We start from the raw sequence: 17,985 nt of genomic DNA, 5'->3' as shown, positions 1-17,985 counted from the left end.
TGAGAACCACTGCTTTAATAGATGAGGACACTGAGGTTTCAAGAGTTTTGTCATCTATCAACCCCCTGTAGGTCTTACATTTCCCAATATTCACCAACAATCTCACTTTGACTACTGCTGTGTCCTAACATTGCCCTCAGTAACCCTCATTTGGGGAATACTCTTGCTAAGACCATGTAACAAAAATAAGAAGCATATAGGTTGTTCATTAGAGACAGAGTACAGTGAATGGGGGCTTCTTGTTGCTTATGAATATTATATGGTCTTATAACCATAGGCAGGCAGTTCATTGTTACATATGTACATTTTAAATCTCTTATATACTTGAGACTAAATGACATTTTTTGGAACAAAGTTAATCTGATACACATTGTTTAAATGACTTCCCAAAACAATATAATCTTTACCTCAGTTTCCAATGACATGTTTAATATGATATCAATTATAAACTTGCAGCCTGACCTGTGGTGGCGCAGTGGATAAAGCGTCGACCTGGAAATGCTGAGGTCGCTGGTTCGAAACCCTGGGCTTGCCTGGTCAAGGCACATATGGGAGTTGATGCTTCCAGCTCCTCCCCCCCTTCTCTCTCTCTGTCTCTCCTCTCTCTCTCTCTCCCTCTCCTCTCTAAAATGAATAAATAATAATAATAAAAAGATCTATCAAAGGACATGATTTAGGAAAAAAAAATTTTAATTATAAACTTGCAAAAAATGTGAAGATCATCTTGAAAGTCTTATTATTCTTTCATTTGAATAACATTATCTTTTTTAAGAATAATGTATTTACTTGAACTACCCTCAAATGTTTTTATTTACTATTTTATAGCATTAAGAAAAGTGAAACATGGTGAATCTCACAAGTCTTTATAATTTCCACTAATACCACTAACTCACAAAATAGAGGAAAATGTCTCACTCAGCTAACTAATAACTAATATTTACTTCAACATATTGAGTGTTAAAGGCTTAAAATCTAATGCTGATGTTATTTTTCAGCAAATACTGGAGAAACGGAGGTGGGCTTTATTCCAACATTTGGACCTTGTTATCTGAACCTTTATGGAAGCCCCAGAGAGTACACAGGATTCCCAGACCCCTATGATGAGCTAAATACTGGAAAGGTTAGTTTCTCAATTAAGATGTGTTATTGGCCCTGGCCGGTTGGCTCAGCGGTAGAGCGTCGGCCTGGCGTGTGGGGGACCCGGGTTCGATTTCCGGCCAGGGCACATAGGAGAAGCGCCCATTTGCTTCCCCACCCCCCCCTCCTTCTTCTCTGTCTCTCTCTTCCCCTCCCACAGCTGAGGCTCCATTGGAGCAAAGATGGCCCGGGCGCTGGGGATGGCACCTTGGCCTCTGCCCCAGGCACTAGAGTGGCTCTGGTCGTGGCAGAGCATCGCCCCGGAGGGGCAAAGCATCGCCCCCTGGTGGGCAGAGCTTCGCCCCTGGTGGGCATGCTGGGTGGATCCCGGTCGGGCGCATGCGGGAGTCTGTCTGACTGTCTCTCCCTGTTTCCAGCTTCAGAAAAATACAAATAAAATAAAATAAAATAAAAATGTGTTATTAATGAGCACCGTTAATTAGATTCCTTCTTATATGGTTGTAATTAAGTCTTATAGTTAGGAGACCCCCCCCCCATACACACATAGACCTATCACATAACTAATCGAGTGTTGAAGGACAGACATCTCATGCTTCGCATGTCTCAGAATGCAAGGATCGAAAGGGATCTGTAGGTCGTCTAATTGCAAGTGCATAGTGTGGCCATTCCCTACTCCTATACTTAGAACAGATGTCAATGATCGACGCTGGTTCTCTTTGCTAATAAGGAAATGTGCTGCCTCAGAATTCTGTTCAATGCCATGTTCTAGGAATTTATCAAATGATTAGAGGTGATATGCACACCTGATGAAACTCTTTGCTATCTCTGATCTTATCCAATCTCTTCATTTTGTAGGTGAGGACACGGAGGACATCTTTTATATTAGAATCCAAATTAGTATCTTTTAGCCAGCTCCCAAAACCCAGAAAAGGAACTGGGGTGGAAAGAAAAAGCGCTAGAAAGAGGAGGGCGGAGGGCTGGCTGTGGAGGTAGAAGTCCTCCCTTCCTCGCCAGAGGAGTCTTTTGCCAACACTGCTGGGTATGGTGGGGGGAGTATCTGATGTTCATCCTCACATTCAGCTGCACCCAGAACGTCTTCCTCTCTTACTTCCTGGCTGCTCTGAGATTTGCCCTGGTTGCCAACATGGCAGCCTTCCTGTTCTGCAAAGACGAGAAAAGGAGCCTAGTTACTGTAGATAAATGCAGAGATGCTCTACTGAAGTGGGGTGCTGGATACCTTGGGCCCTTCCCCTGCCAACCCCAGCCTCCAGGAATCCCTCTGGATCCTTAAAAGCCTCTGACCTCCATCATGGCTAAGATTTCTTTCAGCCCTGGCTCTCCCCCAGCTCTTCGTGGGATGCTCCTGAAGTCTTTGGCTCTTTTTTTTCCAGATACCAAACACCTAAATCCAGATGATAAAGTTACTGACAGGTTCATTTGGAGTTTATGAAGTGGATAGAGAAACTTTTTGTAGCTGGATTAGCAGGAGTAGAGACCTTCTCTTTGCTGTCATTCAGGCCTAGGGGACTAACCCGGTGTCATTGCCTTCCAGGGAGAAGGAGTTGCTGCCTAGGGGACTAACCCGGTGTCATTGCCTTCCAGGGAGAAGGAGTTGCCTACAGAGGCAGAGTCTTGGTTGAATTGAGCACTCTTCTTGAAAAGACGCCACCGGATAAAAAGCTTCAGCCCATTCCAACTGATGACCTGCTGGTTGTTGAGGTAAATGTTGGAGTGTGGGTGATGCTTAGCCCAGAAAAGGGTGTTTTAGAAGGATGGTGGTGGGATGGCTAGATCCGGCCTACCTGAGCAAATGGACCTGAAGAGGACATGCAGGGACTAGGGAGTGAGCTGTGACAGAGTTGGAGAGAGACCTGAGTCATCGCAGGTGCCTTTCAACACCCCACTGGGAGCGATAAAACTTGTCACATCACCAGTTGTCATCCATGTTTAGTACACAGACCAAAGATGGCTAGTTGTGCAATTTTATTTGACATAGTGTCCTTGATACTTAATATTCTATGCCTTATTGGCTCATAGCCACCTTCAAGAGCTATTACCTGCCCTCCATCCTGCTTGACAAAAATCACCCCCTTCCCTGAATTCACTTCTAAAACTCTATCCTATACCAACTCTACCTACATTGATGATCAGGAGAGCCCCGTGGCCCTAAAAAGGACACCCATCTGTGTCCAATAATAGACCATTATTTACATGCTCTAACTTTCTTTGTTGTAGAAGTTTTGCCCCAAGGAAAGGAAGGCCCTAACAAAAGCTAAGGCTTCCGACTTCCCTAAATGGTGTTGATTGTTCCTTTTACTTGCCACTCCTTGTGCCGTGAGGGCAGAGGGAAGTGGGAGCGGGCTGGGGGAAGGGCTGAGTTCTCAGGTGCACTACTCCAGGACAGCCTTGCTCTGGGGCAGGTGAGCAGGTGCTAGGGGTGTCCCTCTTAGAGTCTGGGCCTGCAGAGTGGTCCAAGACGCTGCTCCATCTTGAGCCACGTGCTCACAGTGTGTAGCCGCTCCATTGGGAGTTGTAGTGATGGCCAGCAGACTGAATTATTGCTCAGTCCAGAGGGTCCTGTCAGGGCTTCTGCAGGTGACTGCAAGTTATTCATGGGGAAGCCGGAGAGTGCTAATGGAATGAATCATGGCCCCTGGAGAGGTGCAGGCAGAGCTGGCCTCCCTGCTCCTACATAGAACCTCCCCGCACCTGCTCCGATCCCGCAGCCCCTGCATGAACAGATGACTCCATTAACTGATCACTTTTTTCTTTGTCCTGACTCAGCCTCAAATTATGTTTTAGACTGTTGCTCCTTCCCTCTCTGATACCATTTAAATGGTTTACAAAAAAAGAAGTTATGTTATATAAGTTTTGACAAACACAAATAACTTTCCTTTCTTTCTTTCTTTCTTTCTTTCTTTCTTTCTTTCTTTCTTTCTTTCTTTCTTTCTTTCTTTCTTTTGTGACAGACATAAAGAGTGGGACAGATAGGGACAGACAGGAAAGGAGAGAGATGAGAAGCATCAATTCTTCATTGTGGCACCTTAGTTGTTCACTAATTGCTTTCTCATATGTGCCTTGACAGCGGTCTACAGCAGAGCATGTGACCCTTTGCCAGCGACCTTGGGTTCAAGCTAGTGAGCTGTGCTCAAACCAGATGAGCCCACACTCAAGCCGGTGACCTTGGGCGTTTAAACCTGGGTCTTCTGTGTCCCAGTGCGATGCTCCATCCACTGCACCACCACTTGGTCAGACCACAAATAACTTTCTACTTTGTAATTTTCACACAACAATTCAAACCAAATCCAGAATTTCCACAGCATACCTGAACCATAGATGGTTTAGGGCAGGGGTCCCCAAACTATGGCCCGCGGGCCACATGTGGCCCCCTGAGGCCATTTATCCAGCCTCCGCAGCACTTCTGGAAGGGGCACCTCTTTCATTGGTGGTCAGTGAGCAAAGCGCGGCGTCGCTCACGTACAGTACTACTTCCAGTGACGCGGGACACACACATCAAGGCTCCAGAAGCGCGTCATATCACTTGTTATGGCTAGCAGTGACAAATATGGAACCGGACATTGACCATCTCATTAGCCAAAAGCAGGCCCATAGTTCCCATTGAAATACTGGTCAGTTTGTTGATTTAAATTTACTTATTCTTTATTTTAAATATTGTATTTGTTCCCGTTTTGTTTTTTTACTTTAAAATAAGATATGTGCAGTGTGCATAGGGATTTGTTCATAGTTTTTTTTATAGTCTAGCCCTCCAACAGTCTCAGGGACAGAGAACTGGCCCCCTGTGTAAAAATTTTGGGGACCCCTGGTTTAGGGGGGCTTAGTTATGGAATGTTAAGAGGACTCCAAACAAGTGACAAAATCCCCTCTCTACCAAAGTGACAGTGGACTAACGTAGGGACACTTTTAAATTCGCAATGCCCCAGCAGAATCTTGGGAAGTAAGGCCCAGATATAAGTATATTTTAAAGCTCTTGAGGTGATTCATTGTGAAGCTAAGGTTAAAAACCAATGTTTTAGACAAACTTTAAAAAAATACTGTGACTCACAAGGTTTCTGATGAAATCCGATTGGAGGTTTCAATTATTACTACACTGACATTTTCTTTACCAAAATGGAGATATTGTAACCATGGGACGTCCTGAAGTTCTTTAAGACAAAAGCTAAAGTCACTGTCAGGCATTCTTCAAAGGTCCTCACGAAGTTAAAAGTAGAATTATCATATGATAACAGTCCACTGCTGTACAGATACCCAAAAGAATTGAAGCCAGGGACTCAAATAGGTATTTGTACACCGTGTTCATATTGGTGTTATTCACAATAGGCAAAAGGTGGAGAGCACCCATAAACCCATCGGTAGATGAATGTGGTATATGCATACTGTTAAATGAATTAGGGAGGCCACTAGACTGAGGTGGCTGCAGTGCCATAAGAGCCTATGTAAGCAAACCAAAACCTAAGCCTATAAATACCTCAAGGTTAAGACATAGAAACCAAAAGACAACAAATCACAAATAGGCTTTCCCAAATAATGCAACCACTTAAGCTGTAACCAATCAAATAATTTCCTTGCCTACCTTCCACATCTGCCCTATAAAAACCTTTACTCATGCTCCTGTCATTGAGGCACCCCTACTTACTTCTGGTTTGTTGCTGCATGATTCTAATAGATGTTTGCTAAAATAAAATTTTAATATGCCTCAGTTTATTTTTTTTTAACAATGCAGTGAAGTATTCAGCCTTAAAAAAGGAAGGAAATTCTGATACATGCTACAACATGGCTAAACCTGAGGCCATTATGCTGTCACAAAAGGACAAATATTGCTCGACTCACTTATATGAGGTACCCAGACTAGTCAAACTCATAGAAACTGCAAGTAGGTAGGAATTGGGAGTTAATATTTAATGGGTACAGAGTTTCAGTTTTGTTAAGTCCAAAAAAGTTCTGTGGATGGATGGTGGTAATGGTAACACAAAAATGTGAGAGTACTATGCCAGCAAATTATACACTTAAAAATGGTTAAGATGAGAACATTTTTATGTTATGTGTATTTTACCACATGTAAAAAAAAAATCCAAAATAGTTCTCTAAGTACTTCTGTAAATGAACGACCACATTCTTGCATCAGATAAGCCAGAAGACCCAGCCGTGATTGTGATTCATTTCATAGCATAAAGGCCATGGTATGGATGAGTAAGCAAGGAAAGAAAATCAGTTAATAAATATCCTACAGGGATCAAGTAATTTTTATTAGCTTCCCACAGGTGAAAAGGTATCACTACCTTCCTGCTTGATTATGGTACACAAATTGGTAAGAAGGTAGCAATGGAAAAAAAAAAATACAACACCAGAAAAGTCATTATATGTCCAAGTTTGATAGCCATGTGGCCTCCAAATCTCAAATTGAATGACTATAGAGCTGAGAGTTCTCAACTTTAGAAACTTTGGAACTAAACTTGCTGTGGTGAGTGATTTGTCATGCAATTTGAATATTGTAACTCATGGGTCTCACAAGTTTACCAGTGGAGTACATAGCCAGTATTCCTACATTGTAATAACCACTGATGTAATAACCACTGGCCCCTCCTGCTGGGCCAGTGCATACAGAGACTGGGCACCAGAATAAACTCTAGATGTGGATAGTGTTAAATAGCAGAATCCCAAGAATATAATCAAGCACAGAAACTTAAACCATTGCTTGGCTCTATTTGAAGGTTGCAAAGGTAAGTAGGGCTATGATCCATAAAGAAGAAGAGAAGCTGTCTGAGCAAGGATTTGAGACAGGATGTGGATTGAAGAGACTTTCTGTGTTCAAGTGAAAGAAAACCTCAAGGTTCCTGGTCATTCTTCTAGGCTGATAAATGTTTAGTGTGGTTATTTTTGACCCTATATTCAAATCTCACACACTCATACACTCAGTAAACCAGTAATTTAAAAAAATGTTTGATTTCTATTTCAGAAAAATAAGTTCACCTAATTTTACTTATTTTTAAATTTGACATTAAAAGTTTTTATTGTTTCTAATTAGAAAATTACTGATTAAACAATTCAGTTAAAAAGTAGAGTGTCGGCCTGGCGTGCAGGAGTCCCGGGTTCGATTCCTGGCCAGGGCACACAGGAGAGGCGCCCATCTGCTTCTCCACCCCTCTCCCTCTCCTTCCTCTCTGACTCTCTATTCCCCTCCCGCAGCCAAGGCTCCACTGGAGCAGAGTTTGCCTGGGTGCTGAGGATGGCTCTGTGGCCTCTGCCTCAGGCACTAGAATGGCTCTGATTGCGGCAGAGTGACACCCCAAGATGGGTGGAGCATCACCCCCTGGTGGGCTTGCCAGGTGGATCCTGGTTGGGTGCATGCAGGAGTCTGTCTGACTGCCTCCCCGTTTCCAACTTCAGGAAAAAAAAAAGTATGAGAGTAAAGTAAACCATAATCTCTCTATATTCTTCAACATAACTGTTAACAATTTGACATATATATTTTTTTAATTTTTTTTAATTTTTTTATTTTTTTACAGAGACAGAGAGAGAATCAGAGAGAGGAATAGATAGGGACAGACAGACAGGAACAAAGAGAGATGAGAAGCATCAATTATCAATTTTTCGTTGCAATACCTTAGTTGTTCATTGATTGCTTTCTCAATATGTGCCTTGACCGCGGGCCCTCAGCAGACGGAGTAACCCCTTGCTCAAGCCAGCAACCTTGGGTCCAAGCTGATGAGCTTTGTTCAAACCAGTTGAGCTCGCTCTCAAGCTGGTGACCTTGGGGTCTCGAACCTGGGTCCTTCCGCATCCCAGTCCGAGGCTCTATTCACTGCGCCACCACCTGGTCAGGCTTGACTTATATTATTTTAGATTTTCTTCATGCATATGCCCATATCAAAATATATTTTTAATGGGTTCATTTTTAAGTACCTTTTTTTCATGTTTGCACATATGGCCATACCTAAATATTTTATGAACTTTCAGTCCTTTTATGGATATAACCTGATTGTTTAATGAAGGGCCTATTAATAGATGTTTGTATAGTTTTCATTTCTTCCTCCATTTCAATCAGTGCTGCAATGAGCATTCTTTCTTTGCCCACTTGTATGAGTGCAAGGGACACTGCTAGATTCAAGAACACTCTTGGCCTGACTTGTGGTGGCGCAGTGGATAAAGCGTCGACCTGGAAATGCTGAGGTCGCCGGTTCGAAACCCTGGGCTTGCCTGGTCAAGGCACATATGGGAGTTGATGCTTCTAGCTCCTCTCCCCTGTCTCTCTCTCCTCTCTGTCTCTCTCTGTCTCTCTGTCTCTCCTCTCTAAAATGAATAAATAAAAATAAAAAATAAATTAAAAAAAGAACATTCTTCACTGGCATTTAATTCAACACTCATTATTGGGCTTAGAATTATATTTGCTAAAAGTCTAACATGTAAATTAGAGCAAAAAGGAGTTCTGGCCAGGTAGCAAAATTGGTTAGAGCATTGTCCTGATATGCCAAGGTGGTAGGTTCGAACCCTGGTCAGAATCAACCAATGAATGCATAAATAAGTGGAACAACAAATTGATCTCTTTCTCACTCTCTCTCTCTTTCGCAAATAAAAAATAAAAAAATATTCAAGCAAAAGGAGTTTCATTGAGCTTTATGTCTGCTTGTACGTTATAGAAATACCAGCGAAGGCGAAAGTACAGCCTGTCTGCTGTGTTCCATTCGGCCACCATGTTGCAGGATGTTGGCGAGGCCATTCAGTTTGAAGTCAGCATTGGGAACTATGGCAACAAGTTTGACTCAACCTGTAAGCCTTTGGCATCAACCACTCAATACAGCCGTGCCATATTTGATGGTAAGACTGACACTGTCTCCCATACACATTTAGAATGGGTGCACCGCAGGCCGGGAAGCATGCAGCATATTCTCCCTATGGCAGCCATTATCTCCAGTATCTGCTTAGTGGAAAGGAAAAGGTTGAATAGGGCAGAGAGATGGCTGGAGTCCAGGCACCTCAGAGAGACTTATCAAACCAAAGAAGCTGCAGGCCCTTTGCCAGGGGCTGAGCCCCCCCATGAGGAAATTTACCACTGGCTCTGTTTTGTAATGTCACAAGATGGCAATTTGCTGACCACTGAGCTCCCTGGAAGCATCTACCTGTTCCCACCTCTGCCCTATGAGGTTCCAAATCACTCTGTATTGAGTAGTTGAAGTGTATGGGGCTCTGGCTCAGGGCCTGGGAAATCGAGCGTCTGGTCTTCCCTCTGTCACTCACCAGCACTGTGACCTCAGCCACATCACTGAATTCTAACCTTCACTTTCTCCATCTTCTTCAGAGTATCCATGAGGATTAAGTAACTGAATTTGAACAAAGGTGGATATAAAACAGTCCCTGCTTTTAGGAGCTTACATTCTAGTATATAAAATAAATAAATCATAATAGAAGGCAGAGTATAAAACTGCCTTAATAAAGATATTGACAAATGATTTAAGAATATAGAGGAGGGAGGGAGAAATTCTTATCAAATGTTTCAACAGTTTCATATAGTTTTTTACCTAATTTTTGTATAAGCAAAATATACAAAAGTGTTAAAATATAAAATGTGCCAGAGAATGTTGGCTAATAATTTTTAATCATTGTAAGGCTCTAAGTAATGCCAAATCCCATGTATCCAGCTAAGGCTTTTATTTTTATGTATGTATGTATGTATGTATGTATGTATGTATGTATTTTTAAGTATTGGAAGGTGCCCACATGTCCATAACTGTCCTTGCAAGTAAGAATAGTTAGCAAGCAGGTTTGATTCAAAGGAACTGCTGAGCTAAAGCTCACTCTGGCTAAAGCTTTGAAAAAAACAAAAAATTCTTTTTCCTTGCCCCACTTCCAACAAAAAATATTCATTTAAAATAGCAGTTTTCAGGGACAGGCACATGCAATCTAACCTCCTATGCTTCCTGTGTTTTCTGTCACCGTGTTATATATTCATCAGTGATGTTCAGATACAGAACCCTGAGCTGCTAGAACTCCTGAAGATTGTTGTGTTTGGTTTACTAGAGTATTTTAGAGTTTTTCAAAACAGGCTGAATGAGTGAGAACTTTCTATCTGTCTCTCAGTTGCTTAATTACATTAAGTTAAAGAACCCAACCACCCCAGACCATTTCCCAAGCACACAATTAAACAAGTCCAGTTTGGCCCTGGCCAGTTGGCTCAGTAGTAGAGCGTTGGCCTGGTGTGCAGGAGTCCCGGGTTCGATTCCCGACCAGGGCACACAGGAGAGGCACCCATCTGCTTCTCCACCCCTCCCCCTCTCCTTCTTCTCTGTCTCTCTCTTCCCCTCCCGCAGCCAAGGCTCCACTGGAGCAAAGTTTGCCCGGGTACTGAGGATGGCTCTGTGGCCTCTGCCTCAGGCGCTAGAATGGCTCTGATTACGGCAGAGCGACACCCCAAGATGGGTAGAGCATCGCCCCCTGGTGGGAGTGCCAGGGGTCCCGGTCAGATGCATGCGGGAGTTTGTCTGACTGCCTCCTTGTTTCCAGCTTCGGAAAAATACAAAAAAAAAAAAAAAAGTCCAGTTTGCCCATCTCTTTACTAAACATGTTGTTTATTTTAAGTGTCCAGTGTTCACTGACCCACAATGTTCTATCCAGGGAACTTCTATTATTACTTGCCTTGGGCCCACACAAAGCCAGTTGTTACCTTGACTTCATATTGGGAAGATATCAGTCATCGCCTGGATGCAGTCAACATTCTCTTAGTCATGGCAGAACGGCTGGTAAGTTGATCTTTTCTGCATTTCCTTTCACCAGACAGAGTAAATTATGTTATGTATTAGTTAAGATGCAGGCGAAGCACCCTAACCAACCTCAACACAAGACCTCATAGTATAATGGCAAGGAAAATAAAAGCAGTCTCTTCAGTTACAGTGGAGGGTAGATATCCAAGGAGGTTCGGGGGCGCAGGGGAGCCAGGCTCTGGCCCGCTTGTTGCTCTGCCGTCACTAGGAGTTGTCACTGTTTTCATGGGAGGAGCAGCCCACCACGGCACCCACCCTCCAGTCTGAGGAAGGGGAAATGAGGAGGAGAAGATGACACAGGTCTTTCCTTTGAAGGGAAAGACCCGAGAGTCACACACTGGATTTCTTCTACTCACTTCCTTTGGCCAGAATCCAGTGATAGCACCACATCTCACTATAAGGCAGTTGGGAGATGCAGTTTTATGTTTGGGCCAGAATATGGCGAGATAAAACTTCTGTTATTATGAAATAGGGACGTTGGGTATTGAAGAGGAAGAAGAGAAACTCACTGTATCTGCCACAGATTGTATGTAATATGGTGTGGAGATTGGTGCTTTCTGATAGAAATATGCAACCCTTAGAGTAGGGGTCCCCAAACTATGGCCCATGGGCCACATGCGGCCCCCTGAGGCCATTTATCTGGCCCCCGCCGCACTCCCGGAAGGGGCACCTCTTTCATTGGTGGTCAGTGAGAGAAGCATAGTTCCCATTGAAATAATGGTCAGTTTGTTGATTTAAATTTACTTGTTCTTTATTTTAAATATTGTATTTGTTCCCGTTTTGTTTTTTTACTTTATTTTTTTTTTATTTTTTTTATTTTTATTTTTTTATTTATTCATTTTCGAGAGGAGAGGGAGAGACAGAGAGAGAGAAGGGGGGAGGAGCTGGAAGCATCAACTCCCATATGTGCCTTGACCAGGCAAGCCCAGGATTTCGAACCGGCGACCTCAGCATTTCTAGGTCGACGCTTTATCCACTGCACCACCACAGGTCAGGCTGTTTTTTTACTTTAAAATAAGATATGTGCAGTGTGCATAGGGATTTGTTCATAGTTTTTTTATAGTCTGGCCCTCCAACGGTCTGAGGGACAGTGAACTGGCCCCCTGTGTAAAAAGTTTGGGGACCCCTGCCTTAGAGCTTTGCTGTTGAGGCAGTAAACCTCTCCACTGTGAGAAGAAGTGGGTTCAGAGGAACCAGGGCCTGACCTTTTCAACTCTTGCTGTGACTAGAGGACTGAATGCTTCCTGTTTGGAGGTTGGGGGTTCCCTGTGATAAAAGCTGCATAGATGTGATACCTGTAATCATCCATCTTGTTGACATGGATGAGGAGAAAGGGAACATGGTTGAGATAAAGATACTAAGTTATTTCTATCAGGTATCAGTATAAAATCTATCTGGTATTAGTGTTTTGATTTTCAAATTCAATTTGTATTATTTTTTTCTAAGATCTAACCTCTGTCAGGGCTGGACCAAGACATGGTGGGGGGTAAGAGTAAGGGGGTCCCTGATCTAAGACTCCATGGAAAAATGGAAAAATATTGTTTTATGGTATAAAGATAGTATTGAAGAAGAACTTTAGAATTAAGTTAACTTAAGTAAATTGTTCACCTAATAAAGCTGCAATTGATATGCAGTATAGTTGTGGTGTTAATTCCCAGTCCTTCATCTCAAAGGAATTGGTGGAGGATTGATCATACCTCTATTCTAATTATGTTTCGAGTATGAAGGAAAGCAAAGCTTGCCACCCCAAAGTATGCCTCTTTGGGACATTGTTTATTTTTGAGTTGGGATGTTGCAGGAATCAAAGGAGGACAAGAACGCCCAGACAACTTGATGAAGGAAGTAGGATTTATTTAGCCGGTAGAGCAGTGTTGTTATGGACCGAACGTGAGTAATTACTGACCAGAACCCAAATTGATTATAAATTTAAAAGCCTTTATTAGTTGCCTGGCAACTGCTAGCTGAGAAACAGCTAACAGCCCCGAGCCTAGGGAGAGAGCGGTATTTAAGGGGATAAACCACAAAGTCATAGCTATTACAACAGGTATGTACAACATGCTTGACATTTTGGTAGAAAGCATTCTTTGTTCTAAAGCTGGTTACAATTCTTCCTGTAATTGCTGCAAGGCTAAAGCATAAAACTATATCCTGCCTCTTCTCTAGGCAAGATTTAAGTCAAGATATCTAACTAGTTGGGCTTGTAAAATTTTTTCACTCTAAGCTACTGCCACAGGCAAGCTTCATTTAATGCTTAACTTCCTTGTACAGACTATTGGGGATTTTCTACTCTAAGCAGCTACCAAAAGCAAGTTTAAAGTTCCTCTTTATGTCCAACTCAATATACACAATACTGAGGTCCCATACATAACACCAGTCCCCTACCATAAGTGTGACCCCAAAAGAGGCAACAAAACATGGCCTCTCCAAAGTTAGATTTCTTTTTTTTTTTTTTTTTCTTTACAGGGATAGAGAGAGAGAGTCAGAGAGAGGGATAGATAGAGACAGACAGACAGGAACTGAGAGAGATGAGAAGCATCAATCATCAGTTTTTCGTTGTGACACCTTAGTTGTTCATTGATTGCTTTCTCATATGTGCCTTGACCACGGGCCTTCAGCAGACCGAGTAACCCTTTGCTCGAGCCAGCGACCTTGGGTCCAAGCTGGTGAGCATTTTTTTATTTTTTTTATTTTGCTCAAGCCAGATGAGCCCGGGCTCAAGCTGGCAACCTCGGGGTCTCGAACCTGGGTCCTTGGCATTCCAGTACAATGCTCTATCCCACCTCCACCACCTGGTCAGGCCAAAGTTAGATTTCTTACATCTTATATACCTTTACAGCTTTAGTTTTCACATGACAAATGCCTGATTTCTCTGACTTCTTTGTTTGCAGGTGTACCTGACTTTTCTGTCTTAGGGAGGGGAAGGGGAGAGGTAGCCGGAGGGTCTGTCCTTGATAATCCTATCACTCATTCTTCTTACTGGAGCTCAAGGAACTAATCACAAGCAAGGTCTACATCTGTGTTTTTGTTATTTTTAAATTTTTTTCTGTCTGCCCTTGTTCCCTCAGTCCTGAACACTGAGGTCAGTGGCTGGAGCCTAAGACCCCAGACATTGCAGGCCCCTCTCTCCTCTGCATTCTTCTGGTTTCTCCTCCTTCAGGGAGAGGCCCTGAAAACCAAGGAGAAGTTGCCCTTTGCAAAAGAACGGTTACATTTGTAAGAGAACCATCCACCTGCCAGGGTGCTTCCCTCGGCTGTACCTACCAGGCTTACCTTCACTACAGTGGAGAATGTCTGGGCTTAAATCTGCATAACAATCTTACCCTTGTTTTCTGTGCCTTTCCTGAAAACCTGCCATAATTGACTCTCCACCCCCAACATCTTTGTCTTTAGCTAAAGGTGATATTTAAGATGATGTCTTCCATCATTTTATTTTTATTTTTTATTTTTTTAATTTTTTATTTTATTTATTCATTTTAGAGAGGAGACAGAGAGGGACAGAGAGAGATAGAGAGAGAGGAGCTGGAAGCATCAACTCCCATATGTGCCTTGACCAGGCAAGCCCAGGGTTTCAAACCAGCGACCTCAGCATTTCCAGGTCGATGCTTTATCCACTGTGCTACCACAGGTCAGGCTCTTCCATCATTTTAGAGAGTTAATGTTCCTGAGACTTGTGTTCTGGTGGGAGGTTGTGCCCTGAGGCATCTGGGAAAGGGGATTACTCTGACATTCCAAAGGTATGTTATCATAGAGGCAAAAAAGACAACAGACTGGCTCAGTTAAGGTGAAGACTGACCTTTGTCAGGGGAGATAATGGCCTATGACAGGGGTCGGGAAACTTTTTGGCTGAGAAAGCCATGAATGCCACATATTTTTAAAATGTAATTCCGTGAGACCCATACAACTACCCATGTATGTTACGCATTATCCAATAAAAATTTGGTGTTGTCCCGGAGGACAGCTGTGATTGGCTTCAGCCTCCCACAACCATGAACATGAGCAGTAGGAAATGAATGGATTGTAATACATGAGAATGTTTTATATTTTTAACGTTATTATTTTTTTATTAAAGATTTGTCTGCCAGCCAGAAGCAGCCATCAAAAGAGCCACATCTGGCTCACGAGCCATAGGTTCCCGACGCCTGGCCTAGGACATGACTATCCCCCATGAACTGCTTTTAGTTAGGAAGTTTTCATTTCAGATCATCAGTGTGGTTCCTTTAGGTCTCTGAGTTTGTAAGGCTGCCATGTGGGCCTCCCTTGAGCTTGTCAGGTTGAGTATGTGGCCCCATTTTCATCCACAGTTTCAAAGGTCAAAGCTATATGCAAAGATCGTCCTATTACTTAAGTATGTGAGTGTTGACTGCATTTTGAAGAAAAAGAAATTATGCTAAGCTATGGTGAGCTTTACTAAAAGTAAAGAAAAAACAAACAAAACAAAAACAAAAAAAAACCCTGATTTTTCTGATAGGTGTTTTTTTTTTCTTGAAAATTAAAGTTAAACCTTTACTAGGTCTAATGGTATAACAAATTACCACCTCTTTCCTCTCTTTCCAAATTCTTCAGCAATCAAACATAGAAGCTCTAAAATCAGGGCTACAAGCTAAAATTCCTGCAAACCAGTTGGCTGAAATATGGTTGAAGCTGATCGATGAAGTTATAGAAGACACAAGGTACTGTTGTCAATACCGTACCTCACTTCTACGGGTTTACCTAGAGACACCAAGTCCAGATGAGTTTTGAAGGGTTTTATTAAAAGGAGGAGACTTATTAATATGCTGGCCACAGATGACTAACACGGGGAATATCTGACCCAAATCCTGGAGCCTCGAGTTTATCTCAGAGGCTGGTTATATATCTTTGATTACATACAGGTTGGGGGAGCATGACATTGTGACACAATCATTAACAAGCTTATAACATTTGTCTAGGGGGTTTAAAAAAACTTTCAATAGTGATGTCATTCTACATATCAAAATACATTCATAAACCTTTTAGTGTCTATCTCTTTTCTTTTGCCTAGAGGTACACGTTAATCTCAGGATTCCAGGAAGGGAGAGACAGCTAAAATCAGTGGTTGGGGGGGGGGGGGGTATGTAAATTTTGTCTCTTACTGAAAGGGAAAGGAAGTTCTTCAGATAACCTTAATCCTTTCAGAGAACTAAAATTAAATGACCCAGTTGTCCTTGTAAGTCAGGAGATTTCTATATCCTTTTTCCTCCATTTTCCAAAGAAAAGATGGGACAGAAAGCCTGACCTTTCCTCTTTAAAATGGCATTGCCAATACTAAGTTTACAGTTCTTTGGTACCTTACCACAGTACACTGATTTATTTTATTTGTGTATCTCAGCATTCCTTCAAACTGTAAGCCTAGAAGAGCCTCTAGAATTGTGTCTGGTGTTTGCCTGAAAAATAAAATGGAATTAGTCAAGCTTCTCAAAAGGTCACTGGGAGGAGTCCTTGACTCACTACCAGGAAAAGCTCCACTCTGGGATTTGGTGCCAGTTCTAGGGAAGGCTGAAGCCTAACTCCAGGAAGCACAACCCAGGCAGCCTCGGGCAAGGGGCGGGGGGGGGGGGGGGGGGGGAGGCGCAGAGGGAGCAGGCTGAGCCTCTGCCTCCCAGAATCAACAAATGAGGTGACTCCTGGGGTCTGGGGATAGAGCATCGCTTTTTACCATACAGAACATCATTTATAATTCCAACACATTTAGAAACAACCTTTTGACTTGCTCTTTTACTGAATGCCTAGAGAACACTCTGGCCACACCTCCTTTAGGTAGAGCCAGTCGATTTAACGAGCCAGACAAGCTTTCATAACTGTGACTTGGGGAAACAGCTCAGAACTCTGGGTGTTTGGAAATCAAAGGGGAAAGTGATTCATTCCAAACTCACTTCCACTATTTGCTAATAGACACGGGACAGGGAAGTTCCCAAAGAAAAGCATGTTGAATACTTCTCACCAGTAGCAACTACCAGAGACATTTTTCTCCCCTCTGGGCTGACGCCCTAAGTCTCCCTGTCTTTTTGTGCCTTCTAGTGGTGTAACCGGGTAATTGACAGTCATTTGATGCAAAGAACTTCAATCTCGGTCCTAAGAGATCATCTCTTCCAGTATCCTTATTTTATAGATGAAAAGCAGAGGTCCAAGGAGGTGAAATGATGTATCTGAGTCCCAGAGTTGGGTTTCTCAGCACAACTCTCTCCTCTTTCTGCTACATGTTTCACACCATTAACATCCATTTATTGAAGGTTTCATGTGTGACTTTCAAGCTAGCAGCTTCCACATGTATTTATGCCTCACAGAATTAATTATTCCAGCAACTTAACCCTACTAGTGTATTGCCATAATTACTAATGTAACCAAACATTACCTTTGTGTAAAGCCAGTTGCCGCAGCCACCATCACAGCTGCCTGGCCCATAGAGGTTCGCATTGGATTCGGACAGATGGTAATGAAACAACGGAGCCAAGAACTGGTGGGCCATTAGCTTTAATCCTAGCTTGCACCCAGCGGGCAAGTAAAAACACACATTGGGCTCCAAAACCCACTCATTCAGTGCTCACAAAGCTACTGACTTATTCGAGTTTCCTAGAATCAAAGATTTCTAACCTCACCAGTCTCATTCACCTCTGTTCCTCATCTCCATTCTGCACAAACTGGCTTCTCCTTCAACACTCCACCATCTTGGCTGCTTCTCCTGGCCTCCTCCACGTGGCCTTTCTCTGCTCTCCTCTGCTCTGCTCTCTAATGCTAATCTCAGGAACCAAGAGAGCAAGCTCCCGGTCTGCCCCACTTTATAGTGCAGAAATCAAAACCTTTAATCCAATATACAAAATAGGGAAGTCTCTAATACAAAGTCACTTATCTGAGGCATGATGGGATTGTACCACCCCACATCAAAAGGGGTGAGAAAGGCTTAGTCCTAAAACCAAGCCCCAGACTACAAGGATCCTGCCTGCCCACAGCCTGCCCCCAACACACATTAATATCACCTGGGCGATGGGCTTCCATGTAGGCAGCACCATCTTTAACAAAGTGAGCATAATGTATTTTATCTGCCCAACACTTTGGTAATAACTATATGTGTCAAAGATGTGAATTTTAAGGTTTGCTG

At 42.9% G+C, this 17,985-nt stretch overlaps 1 protein-coding gene across 7 annotated transcripts in view; it reads left to right on the top strand.

Annotated features, from left to right (window-relative positions):
- MYOF (myoferlin) overlaps nt 1-17,985 on the top strand; it is a 187,010-nt gene that overhangs the window by 87,816 nt on the left and 81,209 nt on the right. For all 7 annotated transcript variants that reach the window (XM_066240064.1, XM_066240063.1, XM_066240062.1 and 4 more), the window contains 5 exons: nt 996-1,120; nt 2,701-2,817; nt 8,754-8,931; nt 10,726-10,850; nt 15,435-15,541. In XM_066240064.1, the coding sequence (XP_066096161.1) occupies nt 996-1,120; nt 2,701-2,817; nt 8,754-8,931; nt 10,726-10,850; nt 15,435-15,541 (652 nt within the window). The remainder of the gene's footprint in view (nt 1-995; nt 1,121-2,700; nt 2,818-8,753; nt 8,932-10,725; nt 10,851-15,434; nt 15,542-17,985) is intronic.

Source organism: Saccopteryx bilineata, chromosome 7 (genome assembly GCF_036850765.1).
Source record: "Saccopteryx bilineata isolate mSacBil1 chromosome 7, mSacBil1_pri_phased_curated, whole genome shotgun sequence".
Taxonomy (NCBI): Eukaryota; Metazoa; Chordata; class Mammalia; order Chiroptera; family Emballonuridae; genus Saccopteryx; species Saccopteryx bilineata.
Note: the sequence above shows the minus strand (reverse complement) of the source record. Positions and strands in the feature narration are given on the sequence as shown.